The sequence below is a fragment of the Vulpes lagopus genome, chromosome X, assembly GCF_018345385.1.
Source record: "Vulpes lagopus strain Blue_001 chromosome X, ASM1834538v1, whole genome shotgun sequence".
In the NCBI taxonomy this organism is placed as follows: Eukaryota; Metazoa; Chordata; class Mammalia; order Carnivora; family Canidae; genus Vulpes; species Vulpes lagopus.
In genome coordinates this window covers 46,586,977-46,603,439 of record NC_054848.1, presented here as the reverse complement: position 1 = coordinate 46,603,439, position 16,463 = coordinate 46,586,977, and the positions used below count along the sequence as shown (strand labels likewise).

At 38.8% G+C, this 16,463-nt stretch overlaps 1 protein-coding gene across 3 annotated transcripts in view; it reads left to right on the top strand.

Annotated features, from left to right (window-relative positions):
- The first annotated feature begins 147 nt into the window (after positions 1-147).
- Positions 148-16,463, top strand: part of PFKFB1 (6-phosphofructo-2-kinase/fructose-2,6-biphosphatase 1) — a 70,065-nt gene continuing 53,749 nt past the window's right edge. Inside the window, exon 1 of one of the 3 annotated variants that reach the window (XM_041740726.1) lies at positions 148-494. In XM_041740726.1, coding sequence (XP_041596660.1) covers positions 467-494 — 28 coding nt within the window. In that variant the 5' untranslated portion in view covers positions 148-466. Of the gene's footprint in view, positions 495-1,737; positions 1,816-5,692; positions 6,062-16,463 lie in introns of those variants that run through there. The other 2 variants (XM_041740727.1, XM_041740725.1) reach the window with 2 other exon arrangements.

Here is a 16,463-nt window from a genome sequence, read left to right as displayed (position 1 = left end):
TTGGCTCAGGACTGAGTCCCAGGAGAGGGATAACTAGGACAAAGGAAATTAACATTTTTATTGCTCTTGCTTCATATTGCCAAATCACTGTCCAGTAAAAGATCATGCCTATTTACACTAAAGACCAATCTGAAACTCAGCCCCTAGGAAATCCAGATCTTGCCTGTCTACATTGCTGGTTTTAATTTCCCCATTCTGCAGTTGCTTGTTAATATTAGTTCTGACCTTTGGGGCAAGGTGAACACATGGTTGGCCTGAAGAGAAAAGGCTCCGGTGGCTCAGGAACTTCTTTGACAACTAACACAGCTGATATTTCAACAGAGCACACACATGCCCCTCTTATTAAGGGTACTTCCACAGTGTTTTCAAGGAACCAACCAACGCCTCGAGACTCCCTCTTTAACGCCACCCAGGTACCTGCTTTGAAGGTCTAAATGCAAGAAAGCTGTGTGTCGGATAATTAGTGATGGAAGAGAAAACCTCTAGGAGAACAGGTAGGTGAGACAGAAGGAAAAATAGATAGGGATACACAATTCCAAATCCATTATTTAGGTTTCTGGAAAGTTTTCTTTGTATAGGGGTTACTTGAAGTGTGCATTAAAGGGTATGAAAGAGTTGGGGAAAAGATGATATCTATATCTATCTCTCTGTCATCCATCGCCACCTGTCTTTGTGGGACACTAACCAAAAGGGCAGTTCTCTAGCACCTTTAGAAGTCTCTCTTGGTCTATTCCAGTTTTGAGTGAACTGGATAGTAGGGATTATATCTCTTACCTCCCCCAATAGTATATACAGTAGGTCTGGTTTTCTGTGGCACTTTGAACAAGCTTTTCAACCTTCTCAGAGCTTCAATAACCTTCTTACTAAAATGGAAATTGAAATCCCTGGCCTACGTCCTTCAGAGGGCTATCTCAAGGTGAAGAGGAGTATGAGAACAGGAACCAAATTTCTGGAGATGTTTCAGAACTTCCATGCTCTGTCTGAGATTAGTGATCCTGCTTTTTTCTGTAGCCTCCACAGGCAATACCACCCACAAGGCCTCCAGCTGCTCTTTTCTCTGAGTGACTATGGTCTGTAGAGAGCCACTCCTGGGACTGGGATACAGTAATCCTTGGGCTCCAGGTGTGAGGCTGAATGTGGTGGAGGGATAGTGGGCCAGAACAGTTACTAACAATGAAGTGGTACCTAGGTGGTTGCCACAGAAAGCCTAATACATCAGCACCTAAATTATAATCATGTGGCCAATCTCCCCTGTACACCCTTACCCCCTACAAATGCATTTATACCCACATACTCCCAAGAATTACTAATAGAGATATTCCATTTGTGATTTTGTAACCCATCAGTATGGGCTTAATAGTGCTTTTAGTGGGATTCTCCCACATACCCTATACTTTGGGAGGATGATCAGGACCTGTGAATCTCAGGAAGTCACACTGTGTGCTTTTCTCCATAGAGTTAACCCAATTTAGAATTTGTGGTTCAGATCTTGGTCTTGAGTGAGTCACTGATACTGAGTGAACTCTTTTTCTGCAACCAGTTGATTGGACTTTTTCAGGTGGGGTGGACTTCATTCTTTTGCTCATTCTATTCTGCCCCATTCAAGGTTAAAAAATCTTTCTAGATACCACCTTCTACTTTCAGACCTAGTTAGTTTGCCCACCCAGTTCCCTGTATAGATCTCAGTTATGACATTTACTTTTCCAAGTAGTGATTGTCTATATGTTCATCTCATCTAGGGCAGAGAGATACTCATTGAGCAAGTGTTTCCTCCTTGCCAGAACCTGAGCTGAATACTGGAAACACTGATCGCAGGTAACTGAGGTCTAGTTCCCATCCTCAAGGAATTCATAGTCTAGTAGGGAAGTACACCAGTAAAAACTAGTGGATACTTGCTCAGATAAATGGAAACATAAAGACAATATGAGAACCAAAGATAATGCCTATCCCAGATTACAGGGAAAGCTTCCCAGAGGAGGCAACATTGAGCCAGTTCTTGAAGATTGAGTTAGATTTCACTGAGAATGAAGGAAAGAGAAGGCATTTCAGGTGGAGCAAAAGCCCAGAGGTTTAAAAAAAAAAAGTATACGTTATGTTTGGGGACTCAGTGAATCAGCAAGCGCAAGTTAAGCATGGGCTTAGAAAGAGAGACATGGCTTAGAGAAGTAGGTTGGGGCTTGATTTAGAACAGCCATCCTGAGACCTTTCCATAAATCTTGTTTAGTTCTCCTGTTTCTAGGATCAAAATTGATAACAGGTAAACAAACAAAAAACCCAGACAAACAACACATACACCACAAAAGCAAGATAAAAAAATATGACAACAACAACAAAAACCAGCTAGCTAGTTCCAGTTCCAGTCAATTTTAACTTGGGTTTTCAAGCCTGGACCCTAGGTTTACCCTTTCAGACCTTGCCAATAGCCTGCTAGCCTCCTATCTCAGATTTCCTGCTGCTAAAATTATCTTTCTGCGTCTTGGCGGAGTCATGAGAACAAAACTGTAAACATAGAAGGGGGTTCATGTAACCAGCTCAATTACCTTGGACAAGCTTTTTCCCATCTCTCTAGACCTTAGTTTCCCTATGAAACTAGTGAGAATGTAAGAAGCAACTAGGATATGGAACATGTTGTTGTTTTGTGGACAATGGAAAACATACATGTAAAAAGTTATTATTAAGATTATTAACATTGCAAATAAAAAAGAGTTATTACTTTACATCTGTCAGAATGGCCAAAATAAAAAAACAAAAGAAATAACAAGTGTTGGCAAGGGTGTGGGAACAAAGGAACCTTCATATACTGTTGGTGGAAATGCAAATTGAGGGAACCTCTGTGGAAAACAGTATGGAGGTTCCTCAAAAAACTAAAAATAGAAATACCATACAATCCAGCAATTCCACTACTGAGTATTTACCCAAAGAAAATGGAAACACTAACTCAAAAAGATATATGCAGGGATCCCTGGGTGGCGCAGTGGTTTGGCGCCTGCCTTTGGCCCAGGGTGCGATCCTGGAGACCCGGGACTGAATCCCACGTCGGGTTCCCAGTGCATGGAGCCTGCTTCTCCCTCTGCCTATGTCTCTGCCTCTGTGTGTGTGTGTGTGTGACTATCATAAATATATATATATATATATATATATATATGCACCCCTATGCTTATTGTAGCCTTATTTATAATAGCTAAGATATGAAAGCAGCCAAAATGTCCATCAATAGATGAATGGTAAAGAAGATGTGATATACATATATACACACACAAAAATATATACATATACATATATATGCACACATACATATATATACATATACACACAATGAAATACTATTCAGGCAAAAAAAGAATGAGATCTTGACATTTTCAATGACATGGATGGAGCTAGAGAGTATTACGATAAGTGAATTGAGTCAGTCAGACAAATACCATATGATTTCGCTTATTTGTGGAATTTAAGAAGCAAACAAACAAAGAAAAAACACCAAAAAAACACACTTAAGTACAGAGAACAAACTGGGTAGATGGGAGGGGTAGAACAGATAGAGGGGATTAAGAGTAGTACACTTATCTAGATGACCACTAAGAAATGTATAGAATTATTAAATTATTCTGTAAAGTAATGTAACACTGTATGTTAATTATACTTCAATTAAAAAGTAATACAAAATACAGCATATGCAATATTGCATTGTCAGAAAAAGAAAAAAACAACTCCGTAGCAAGGAAAGCCAATGCTGAGGAAAAAATAATTATTAGCAGAGTAATACTTATTGGAAGACTTATTAGGATTAAGAGAGTTGTATCTCTTCCAAGGTCTAGTTCTGAGACTCTAAATGTTCTGAGATCATCTGAAAGACCACATTCTTAAATCAAACTAAATTGATCAATTAATAACAACAACAACAACAAAGTCCAAGTTGCTCCAAGCCTTGGACTGGGAAAAATCAGGTCCCCAGTGTTCTACCCCGGACTTGGTCACTTGTTTGGTACAGGACCTTAGGAAAATACCTCCCCTCTCAGGCTTCAATTTTCTTACCAGAGAAGGTTGGATGTAATGATTTCTAGGGTTTTCTGTATCACAAAACCAAAAAAGTAAAAGTAAATTTATCTTTCTAATTGATTGGCAGGAGTTCTTTATTATAAATGTTAACCCTTTGTAATATGTTAAAAATTCCTTTTATTGTTTCTTGTATACTCAGCATTACATTAGAAGTTTCAGATTAGCTGAAGAGGTGATTGATCATTTACTTCACAAAAGGGGTTAACTAATGTATTTTGAATATTTCCCAGGTTGCTTTATGTGTGTTAACACGTTGAGTTTTCAACAACCCTGAGCAGATAGATGCTCTTAACAGATGAAAAAACTGAGGCACTGAAAAGTTAAATCTTCTGCCCAGGATCTCATTGCAGAGGGAAGAGGTGGGATTCCACTCAGGTGGTATGGCTCCACAGCCCATTGCTTTTAACTACTGTGACTCACTGCATCAGTACATTCATTTAGATAGGCAGGCTCTGAAATGTATTGAAGATTTGGAATGATTTATACACAACTGGAGGAAATCTAACCTTTGTATAGACTAGGATACTGAAAATAAACTTTTAGGGAACTTCTTAAAAGGCAAAGTACAGCCAAGAGCATTGGAGGAAAGGGATTAGAGGTTTCTATTCCCAAGAGCTTCCTGTGTAGCCCAGCTCAGTGGAAGAAAGTTGAGCTTCCTTATAGCCAATCACTGGAGGCTCTTCAGGGGGTGGAAAGGTTGCAAAAGAATGAAGTAAGAGTATACTTGGACATCTTCCAGGTAAGCTATGTTGTTATGAGTTCTACTCATAAAAGCCTCAAAACAACCAGGGGAAGGGGGGAAGGTAAAGTAGACACATCTGGGTGAGATGACTCTGGCCTATGGACTTGTCCTACTTTGAGGTCATTGCTCCCTGCTTCCCACACTCAGCCGGCTGCAGCCTTTACCCTAAGCCTCCACTTGGCATGAAGAACTGTAGTCAGGTTCTGTATCAGATCATGATGCCTTTCTCCCTAGGACTCCTAATGGCAGCTGGCAGCCATGTGGGCAGTGCTTACCATCTCTCCCCCCAGAAATGGCTGCATTCACTTCTCTTTCCAAGGTGTCAGGTTTATTCTAATTTATTTAGCCATGGCTGGGGAGAACATAAAGATGATTAGATGGTGTCCATCTCTCCCAAGAGTGCCCCCAAGCAGCACATTTTAAGTGGGAAAGGACCTGTGGTAGGAAAGACAGCTGAATTCAGGGGAAGACAACAGTTGCAATAACATTTGTGGGTGGGGGGAAACAGTGAGACAATGAATCTTCTGCTTCTAGTTCTGGTTTTTGATTGCTAGCTCAAAACATTGCATTTTTCAGTAGGGATTTTGTTTGTTTATATTGAAAACCTTGAATTTCTGATATGGGTCTCTGTTTCTGAGTTAGAACTTGACATTCTACTTAGGCTCATCATTTTATTTCAAAGCTGTAAAAGCTACTGAGACCTGCCTCCATCACCTTTACCGTTTCCACCTCACACAGGATATAAGCACATGATCTTTGGTCTTTTATTTGCATACTCTACTAGTCCTGTCTTCATTGGAGGGAAGTAACTGGCCAGGCCTAGGCTGTCTTGCTGGCTGCTTTCCTTGCTGGGCTCCAACTTATCTCCTATGTACACAGCCCTTGGAGTTCAGAGGCCTCTGCTGACCTCTGCCCAACCTCTTTCTCTGTACCCAAGCCCCCACTGGTACGTACAGGCGCAGAGGCAGGCAAGTCAGGCGAGGACTAGGAAAGAGGAGAGGGGGCTGGAGACAGGCTGCCAGAGAGCTCAGAAGCCCAGTGCACCTCCCTGTCCCAACTCTGTCCACCTGCTGCTGTGGCCACATTAATAGAAGAGATAGTTAGTAAGACAGGAAGTGAGGCCCAGTACCTTGTGGACAGTGGTGTCATTAGCTGCAACACCTAAGCTGTCTCAAGAGATGGAAGAGCTCACCCAAACCAGGTTGCAGAAGATCTGGATTCCACACAGCAGTGGCAGCAGCGGGCTACAGCGGAGGAGGGGCTGTAAGTGTGGTTTGCTTCCATGGGCTTCAGGGTGGTGGTAGTAGAATGTGTGTAGAAGAGCAAAGGACAGTCCCCCCCCCCATTTCTACCCCCATCCGAACCTGAAAGTTGGATTAGATAAGCAGCTGAATGAAATAGCTGTAGAACAACAAAAGGATAATGTCAGAAAAGACAGAGAAAGAATTAGAGAAAGAAAGAGAGAGATAAAGGACAGAAAGAATGAGGATTAGGTAAAGACCATCTTAGAGGGATTTTTTTACTAGGCACTTTTTTCTTATGCAGAGCTTATTTGAAATGCTTCTTGTTTGAAATTTGACATTGCTAGTTTGGAACTAACTGTTCAGTGCTAGCCTAGAATGTTTCATTTTGGTGAACTCTGTGAAGAGTTTGGAAATTGGTCCTGTCTGATAGTGCTTGGGTGAAATAAGGTAATGATTCCTGGCATAATTTCTCAGGAGACAGGTGCTGGATACACACCAGTATCATGTCATTGGTCAGTTTTGCTCCTCCTTTTTCTCAAGCCTCTTCTAATAAGTCTATACCTGTCTGATTTGGGAAAGTCTGGATGTCCTGTCTCCTGCAGTTCCTTCTTGGCACACACGGACACTTTCGCTGCTCTGGGAATTTGAGAGAGAAAACATTCAGCCTCTCAGGGACAGCCTGCTGTGTGATGTTCACTTTGAAAATTTAAGAAAAAGCAGGGAGAAGGAGAAGCAAGCAAAACTTGTAAATATTTTTTTAAAAAATTGGAGTATTCCATTTCCCATAGATAACAGGACGGTTGTAGACCAAGGTGTTTCCAGTCCAAGGATGGACTGAGCCATGAAGAGCCATGAAGTGAGCAGAGATAAGATAGCAGTGGACTGTGGGACCCAGACATCTTGAGGACCAGCTGACCAAGCTTGCACTATGCTAATGCTAGAGGAGGTCTAGGCTCAGCACTATTGGGAAGAGAGGTAGTTGCTTAGAGAATACAGGAAGATGTAGGATATTAAATATGGTGTGTAGTGTGCAAGATGTAGATAGAGGAAGAAGAGGAAGAGGTGGAAAAACCCAGCCTCCTATTCTCTTTCCTTCTGTCCGCCAGGAATTTCACTCACTCATCTAGAGATCTAGGGACCTGGATGAGACGGAGAATTACATCCCACCCCCATCTAGCCAACCACTTTAATTCTTTCCAAGGGGCTGTTGGGTTCAGTTGGCAAGCAGGCAAACCAGTCTCTGCATACTTGGGTCCTCTAGAGTTAGGACCCTGTATTCCTGTGAACTCTTTCAGGTTGCAGAAAAATATATATAAGTCTCCTAGTATAGTCTCTGTTACATAGAGGGTACAAAACAAATATGTGCCCACTTTAGTTCTGAGCATCTCTTTCCTCGGCTGCAAAACAGAACTAATTCTTCTCACACTGTGTTGTTGGGACAATTCAGTGATTCAGATGTCTGGATCCAGACTGCCTAGGTTTGAATCCCAGATCTGACACCTCCTGCCTCTGTGACTTTGGGCAAGTCTCTTTACCTCCCTGTGCATCCATTTCTTCATCTGTAAAAAGAAGTGAATAATAGTGTTGTTATAAAGATTAGAGAGTAGAGTATATAAAATACTTAAAATGTCCAGCTCATAGTAAGTGCTCCATAAATGTTAGTTATTATTTAAACTAGAAGATGGATGTGTGGCCTTTTTGCCCATCATATCCTCAGCATCAAGCTCAGAACCTGGCACATAGCATATGTTTAATGCTGTACTTCCACTCACCCTACTACTCACCATAGGCAAGCGTGGACTCTGTGTGCCTAAGACAGTCTCTCATTAGTGATTGACTGAATTATGTCAGACCACAGAGACAATAAACTTAGTGATTGCCATATCTTGCCCTAGGCAAAGTCTGTCTCACCTCCCTTGCTGAGGAGTCTATTTACCACTGAAAGATCTGAATTACTTTTTGCTTGGAGCATCCTTTTTAGAACTGCCTGGTCCCAAAGGGGACAATGGATGAGGAGATTAACACAATCAATGATGTTCTGAGAATTAAGTGCATTAATATGTATAAAGTGCTTGGAAAACTGTGTATGTTCATCTGGACTTGTTTTCTCATTCAATGTTGTGTTTTGTGTGCCATCTATATTATTGTTGCATGTAGTTGTATTTATTCTCCTTGCTGTGTAGTACTACCTTTTGTGAAATCTCACGGTTTGTTTATCCATTTTACTGTTGGTGCACAATTAGGTAGTTTCAAGTTTTTGGTTATGAACAATACTGCAGTAAAAAATTTTGCCCACATAAATTTTGGAATCAGCTTTTCAAGTTATACACACAGACAAAATCTGGGGATTTTGATTGGAATTGCTTTCAATCTGTGGATCAATTTAAGGTGGAGTTAATGACTTTGTGACATTGGGTCTTCTGTAAACACAGTATATCTTTCCATTTATTTAAAATCTTTTTGGGGATCCCTGGGTGGCGCAGCGGTTTGGCGCCTGCCTTTGGCCCAGGGTGCGATCCGGGATCGAATCCCACATCGGGCTCCTGGTGCATGGAGCCTGCTTCTCCCTCTGCCTGTGTCTCTGCCTCTCTCTCTCTCTCTGTGACTATCATAAAATAAAAAAAAAATCTTTTCATGTAGTTTGAGTGAAGTTTTATGATTTGAAAGGACTTGTGCATCATTATAAGAAATTTCTGTATTTCTTGTTGCTATTGTAAACAATACCTTTTTAGAAAATTACATTTCATAGCAGTTTATTGCTAATGTATGCAAATATAATTGTAGTTACTGTCTACTAGATAACCTCATTAACTTTCTTATTAATTTTGATAACTTATATGTTAATGACAGTTTTCTTTTTCACCTCTCATCTTTATATTTTTGTATCTCTTTTTCTTATATTACTGTACTCCTAGGACCTCTCACCTCAAACACACCATTTTAAGTACAATGCTGAATAGAAATGTTAATAGTGTGTATTGTTATGTTGATCATAATTTTAAGGAGAATGTTTTTTTTTAAGATTTTATTTATTTATTTGACAGCAAGAGAGAGCTTGAGAGAGAACACAAGCAAGGGGAGCAGCAGAGGGAGATGGAGAAGCAGGCTCCCTACTGAGCAGGGAACCATATGTGGGGCTTGATCCCAGGACCCCGGGATCATGACCTGAGCCAAAGGCAGAGCTTAACTGCTTAAATGACTGAGCCACCCAAGCATCCCTAAAGAGAATGTTTTTAAAGTTTCACCATTGAGTAAATTTGCAGTCGTTTTTTGTAGATACCATTTAACAGGTTAAGGAAGTTTCAGTTAATTTTTTAAAGATTTTTTATTTATTCATGAGAAACACAGAAAGAGGCAGAGGAAGAAGCAGGCTCCCCATGGGGAGCCTGATGCAGGACTCAATCCCAGGACTCCGGGATCAAGACCTGAGTCAAAGGCAGACGCTCAACCACAGATCCACCCAGGTGCACTGGAAGTTCCAGTTTATTCTGAGTTTGCCAATAGGATTTTTTTAATAAGTAGACTTTGAACTTTATTAAAAATCTTTTCTATATTTCTTAAGATGACATGTTAATTTTCTATTTTAATTTGTTAATGTGAATTACATTACAGGTTTTTCTTGTGTTGAACTGATCTCACAGTCCTAGGATAAATAAAAACTGCTGGATTTAGTTCATTAATATTTTATTTAGGAATTTGGCATTTTGTTCATGAATGAGCTTGGTTTGTAATTTTTCCATGGTTCTCATGTTTCTCTATTTGATTTTGGCGACACAAAATGAAGTACAAATGATTTCCTTTCATTCTATTTTCTGATAGAGGTCATCTAAGAAACTATGTGTTCTTTAAATATTTGACACAGCTTCCAGATAAAAACATCTGAGCCTGCTATCTTCTTTATAAGAAAATTTTAACTGATACAATTTTTAAAAATAGTTATAGAATCATTCCAGTTTGCTATTTCTACTTGTCAATATTTTTAAGTTATGGTTTTCTATGAATTTTTCTCTTTCATTTCACTTTTAAAATTTATTTGCTTGAAGTTCTTATCTTCGGATTTTTTATTTTTTATTTTTTTAAAGGTTTTACTTATTTATCCATGAAAGACACAGAGAGACAGAGGCAGAGGCACAGGCAGAAGAAGAAACAGGTTCTATGCAGGAAGCCTGATGTGGGACTCAATCCCAAAACACTGCACCATTTACTGAAGAGACTGTCTTTCTTCCAGTGGATAGTCTTTCCTCCTTTATCGAATATTAGTTGACCATAAAGTTGAGGGTCCACTTCTGGATTCTCTATTCTGTTCCATTGATCTATGAATACATATTTTCAATAAAGCTCTATTTGGTGTATATCTGTAGAAGTACAAAAAAAGGAAGTAAGCAAAAAATATTAATAATAATAAGAAAAATATAATGCAGTAAAATAGAGAAATTAATCTAAAGGAGTTCAGAAGAACTTTTAAACATGAAAGATTAGGAGAGGCAGTTAGAGAAGTTTGGTGCTTTCAAATAAAAACATATGCTTTAATTATAGTTCAAATAAATAAAACTGACTTAATTGTTGGTGTTGGCAGTCTATAAATACCAAGGGAAAAAGTAAAAAGTATTAAAATAAAATTAAATGAACTGAAAATTACAACAAATGTTCAAAGACTCTGAGACTGCCCGCAAATTCCTGTTAGTCTTCACATCTCTCCATTTATTTTATCACTCCCAAAATAAATTTAATTTTTCTCAATTGCTAACATCCAAAAGCAAATCTAAAAACCCATTTTACTGAAGACATGTTTTCCATTTGGTTTAGTTATCTCTAATTCAACACATTTAAAAATTATTGTATCTACTGAAGGTTATTTTGTCTTTCCCATTTACCTAATTATATTTATGGTGTATACAAAAAAAGGAAAAGAAAAAGATGTTTTCTCTATGTATGACTTTAACTTCAGATATAGAGCTGCATTATAGTTTCAATAGGGTTTTCAGACAAGTTTCTGAAACAAACCATGATTTACAATATTGTTTCTACAGAAAAATGTGTTGCAAGTTCAAACCAGCTGATTTACTGGTGATATTTTGGAAAATAAAACATCCATGCATTTAGGGCTGCCTAGCATCAATGTGAGGAAGGTTTGGTTTGTAATAAAGACTTACAGTGTATTAAAAAAAAAAAAACCCAAAACCCCTGGACCACTTCCCGAGCCAAAGGCAGAAGCTCAACCAATGAGCCACCCAGACGTCCCACTTAGGATTTTTTAAATCTCTGTTGTATTTGCAGTTATAGCCTCTCTTTTGTTCTAATATTGTTTATCGGTATCTTCTCATTTTCGTTTTGATCAATCTTACCAAAAGTTTTTCACTTTTACAAGTTGTTAAAAATAATCAACTTTTGACTCTTTACTTTTCTGTTATGTCTTTGTTTCCCATTTAACAATTTTTTCTTATCATTATTCTATTTCTTTCACTTTCTTTTAATTTTTTTTTAACCTTCTGGAGTTAAGTGCTCAGCTCATTAATTTTCAGACTTCGTTTTTTTTGAGTTATAAGCATCGGGTGCTATAATTTACCTATTAAATAAGAATGATTAAAAATAGGACTGATATTCCTCAGATTCATGATTGTGTGGACATAATGACTTTTAAATTATTTCTAGATTATTTGGTAAATAAACACTGTTCCTGGCTTTCTTAGTTTCCCCACCAGGTACCCCATTGCCCTGGGCACTTCATCCCTTTATCTAGGACTGCTGGGACCTACTAACCACCATATAGCAACTAAAGGGTTAATGCCTAACACAGCAGGAGGGCTCCAGGAATTTGGAGCCAGTCAACCCACCAGCTTCTGTTTTGGCAGATCAAGTGCCCCTGCCATTTCCAGTTTGATTACATTCTTGATTACATTCTTGTAATTCTTTTTAATTTTTTAAAGCTTTTACTTATTTATTCATGAGAGACACACACACACACAGAGGCAGAGACACAGGCAGAAGGAAAAGGAGGCTCCATGCAGGGAGCCCAAAGTGGGACTCTATCCCAGGACTTCAGGATCACGCCCTGAGCCAAAGGCAGATGCTCAACCACTAAGCCACCTAGGCATCCTTTTTTTTTTCATTCTTGTACTTCTTATTATTTCAATTCTTTGAAACATATTTATATTTGCTTCATGGATCAACAAAAGGCCATTTTTGGTAAACATTCCATAAGCACTTGAAAAAAATATACATTTTACAGTTGGGTTTACTATAGTATATATGTCAAGGCACGTTTGTTAATCTTGCTCAAATGTTCTAAACATACTTCTGAGGTATTCTCTACTTGTTGAAATGAAAAATGTGTTGATGTCTCCTTGTAACTGTCAATTTTGAAGCTATATAAGTAATTATAAAAAATTGACAACTGCTATATGTTCCTGGTGAAATTAATATTTTATCAAAGTGTAAGGAAAATATTTCTGGAAACTTGGTATTTTTGACATTTTGCCTAAAAACAAATTTTTTTTCTGATATTAGGACAATATTTTTATTTACCTTAATATCTGCTTGGTGTATCTAATCCTATACTTTCGAAAACATTGGTTGCGTTTTTTTTTTTTTTTTTTGGATATTTTGTTTTATTGGAGTTCAATTTGCCAACATATAGCATACCAACCACTGCTCATCCTGTCAGGGCCCATCACCCAGTCTCCCCAACCCTCTGCCCACCTCCCTTTCCACTACCCCTTGTTCCTTTCCCAGAGTTATGTGTCTCTCATGTTCTGTCACCCTCACTGATATTCCCACTCATTTTCTCTCCTTACCACTTTATTCCCTTTCACTATTTTAATATTCCCCAAATGAATGAGAGCATATAATGTTTGTCCTTCTCCAATTGACTTATTTCACTCAGCATAATACCCTCCAGTTCTAACCACGTTGAAGCAAATGGTGGGTATTTTTCATTTCTAATGGCTGAGTAATATTCCGTTGTATACGTAAACCACATCTTCTTTATCCATTCACCTTTCGATGGACACCTAGGCTCCTTCACAGTTTGGCTATTGTGGACATTGCTGCTATAAACATTGGGGTGAAGGTGTCCCAGCGTTTCACTGCATCTGCATCTTTGGGGCAAATCCCCAGCAGTGCAACTGCTGGGTCACAGGACAGTTCTATTTTAACTCTTTGAGGAACCTCGACACAGTTTTCCAGAGTGGCTGCACCAGTTCACATTCCCACCAACAGTGCAAGAGGGTTCCCCTTTCTCCACGTGCTCTCCAACATTTGTGGTTTCCTGCCTTGTTCATTTTCCCCATTCTCATGGTGTGAGGTGGTATCTCATTGTGGTTTTGATTCGTATTTCCCTGATGGCCAGTGATGTGGAACATTTTCTCATGTGCTTGCTGCCCATGTCTATGTCTTCCTCTCTGAAATTTCTATTCATGTCTTTTGCCCATTTCATGATTGGATTGTTTGTTTCTTTGCTGTTGAGTTTCACAAGTTCTTTATAGATCTTGAATACTACCCCTTTATCTGATAGGTCATTTGCAAATATCTTCTCCCATTCTGTAGGTTGTCTTTTAGTTTTGTTGACTGTTTCTTTGGCTGTGCAGAGGCTTTTTACCTTGAATAAGTCTCAATAGTTCATTTATGCTTTTGTTTCCCTTGACTTCATGGAGGTATCTTGCAAGAAGTTGCTGTGGCCAAGTTCAAAAAGGGTGTTGCCTGTGTTCTCCTCTAGGATTTTGATGGATTCCTGTTTCATGTTTAGATCTTTCATCCATTTTGAGTTTACCTTTGTGTATGGTGTAAGAGAATGGTATAGTTACACTCTTCTGCACATGGATGTCCAATTTTCCCAGCACCATTTATTGATGAGACTGTCCTTTTTCCAGTGGAAAGTCTTTCCTGCTTTGTCGAATATTAGTTGACCATAGAGTTGAGAGCCCATTTCTGGATTCCCTATTCTGTTCCATTGATCTATGTGTCTGTTTTTGTGCCAGTACGATACTGTATTGATGATCACAGTTTTGTAGTACAACTTGAAATCCGACATTGTGAGGACCCTGGCTCTAGTTTTCTTTTTCAATATTCCTCTGGCTATTCGGGGTCTTTTCTGATTCCACACAAATCTTAAGATGATTTGTTCCAGCTCTCTGAAGAAATTCCATGCTATTTTGATAGGGATTCAATTAAATGTGTAAATTTCCCTGAGTAGCATTGCCATTTTCACGATATTAATTCTTCCAATCCATGAGCATGGAATATTTTTCCATCTCTTTGTGTCTTCCTCCATTTCTTTCAGAAGTGTTCTGTAGTTTTTAGGGTACAGATCCTTTACCTCTTTGGTTAAGTTTATTCCTAGGTATCCTATACTTTTGAGTGCAACTCTAAATGGGATTAACTCCTTAATTTACCTTTCTTCAGTCTCACTGTTAATGTAGAGAATTGCGACTGACTTCTGGGCATTCATTTTGTATTCTGCCACACTGCCGAATTGCTGTATGAGTTCTAGCAATCTTGGGGTGGAGCCTTTTGGGTTTTCTAAGTACAGCATCATGTCGTCTGCAAAGAGGGAGAGTTTGACTTCTTCTTTGCCAATTTGAATGCCTTTTATTTCTTTTTGTTGCCTGATTGCTGAGGCTAGGACTTCTAGTACTATGTTGAATAGCAGTGGGGAGAGTGGACATCCCTGTCATGTTCCTGATCTTAGGAAAAAGGCTCCCAGTGTTTCCCCATTAAGTGTGATATTTGTTGTGGGCTTCTCATAGATGACTTTTAAGATGCTGAGTAATGTTCCCTCTATCCCTACACTCTGAAGAGTTTTGATCAGGAATGGATGCGGTATTTTGTCAAATGCTTTCTCTGCATCTATTGAGAGGATCATATGTTTCCTGTTTTTTCTCTTGTTGATATGATCTATCACATTGATTGCTTTACGAGTGTTGAACCAGCGTTGCATCACAGGGATAAATCCCACATTGTCATGGTGAATTATCTCCTTAATGTACTGTTGGATCCTATTGGCTAGTATCTTGTTGAGAATTTTTGCATCTGTGTTCATCAGGGATATTGGTCTATAATTCTTCTTTTTGGTGGGGTCTTTGTCTCGCTTTGGAACTAAGGTAATGCTGGCCTCATAGAATGAGTTTGGAAGTATTCCATCCCTTTCTATCTTTCAGAACAGCTTTAGTAGAATAGGTTTTGTTTCTTCTTTAACCATTTGATAGAATTCCCCTGGGAAGCCATCTGGCCCTGGACTTTTGTGTCTTAGGAGGTTTTTAATAACTCCTTCATTTTCCTGCCTGGTTATTTATTGGCCTGTTCAGATTTTCTGTTTCTTTCTGTTCCAGTTTTGGTAGTTTGTGGTTTTCCAGAAGTGCGTCCATCTCTTCTAGATTGCATAATTTATTGGTGCATAGCTGCTCATAAGATGTTTTTAAAATCATTTGTAGGGCAGCCCAGGTGGCTTGGCAGTTTAGCTCAGCAGTTTAGCGCCATTTTCAGCCCAGGGCTTGAGCCTGGAGACCCGGGATCGAGTCCCATGCCAGGCTGACTAATGGTTTATCTATCTTATTAATTCTTTCCAAGAACCAACTCCTCGTTTTGTTAGTCTGTTCCACAGTTCTTCTGGTCTCAATTTCATTGAGTTCTGCTTGAATCTTTATTAACTCTCTTCTGCTGGGTGTAGGATCTATTTGCTGTTTTTTTCTCTAGCTCCTTTAGGTGCAAGGTTAGCTTGTGTATTTGCGTTTTTTTTTTTTTCCAATTTTTTGAGGGATGCTTGTATTGCAATGGATTTCCCTCTCAGGACTGCTTTTGCTGTATCTCAAAGATTTTGAACAGTTGTATCTTCATTCTCATTAGTTTCCATGAATCTTTTTAATTCTTCTCTAATTTTCTGGTTGACCATTTCATCTTTTAGCAGGATGGTCTTTAACTTCCACGTGTTTGAATTTCTTCCAAATTTCTTCTTGTGATTGAGTTCTAGTTTCAAAGCATTATGGTCTGAAAATATGCAGGGGACAATCCCAATCTTTTGGCATTGGTTAAGACCTGATTTGTGACCGAGTATGTGGTCTATTCTGGAGAAAGTTCCATGTACACTTGAGAAGAATGTGTATTCAGTTGCGTTTGCATGTAAAGATCTGTAAATATCTGTGAAATCCATTTGGCCCAGTGAATCATTTAAAGCTCTTGTTTCTTTGGAGCTGTTGTGGTTAGAATATCTGTCATTTGCAGAAAGCACCGTGTTGAAGTCTCCTAGTATATCTGTATTATTATCTAAGTATGTCTTAACTTTGGTTAGTAATTGATTGATATACTTGGCAGCTCCCACATTAGGGTAATAAATATTCATGATTGTTAGTTTCTTTTGTTGGATAGATCCTTTAAGTATGATTTAGTGTCCCTCTTCATCTCTTACTACCATCTTTGGGATAAACTTT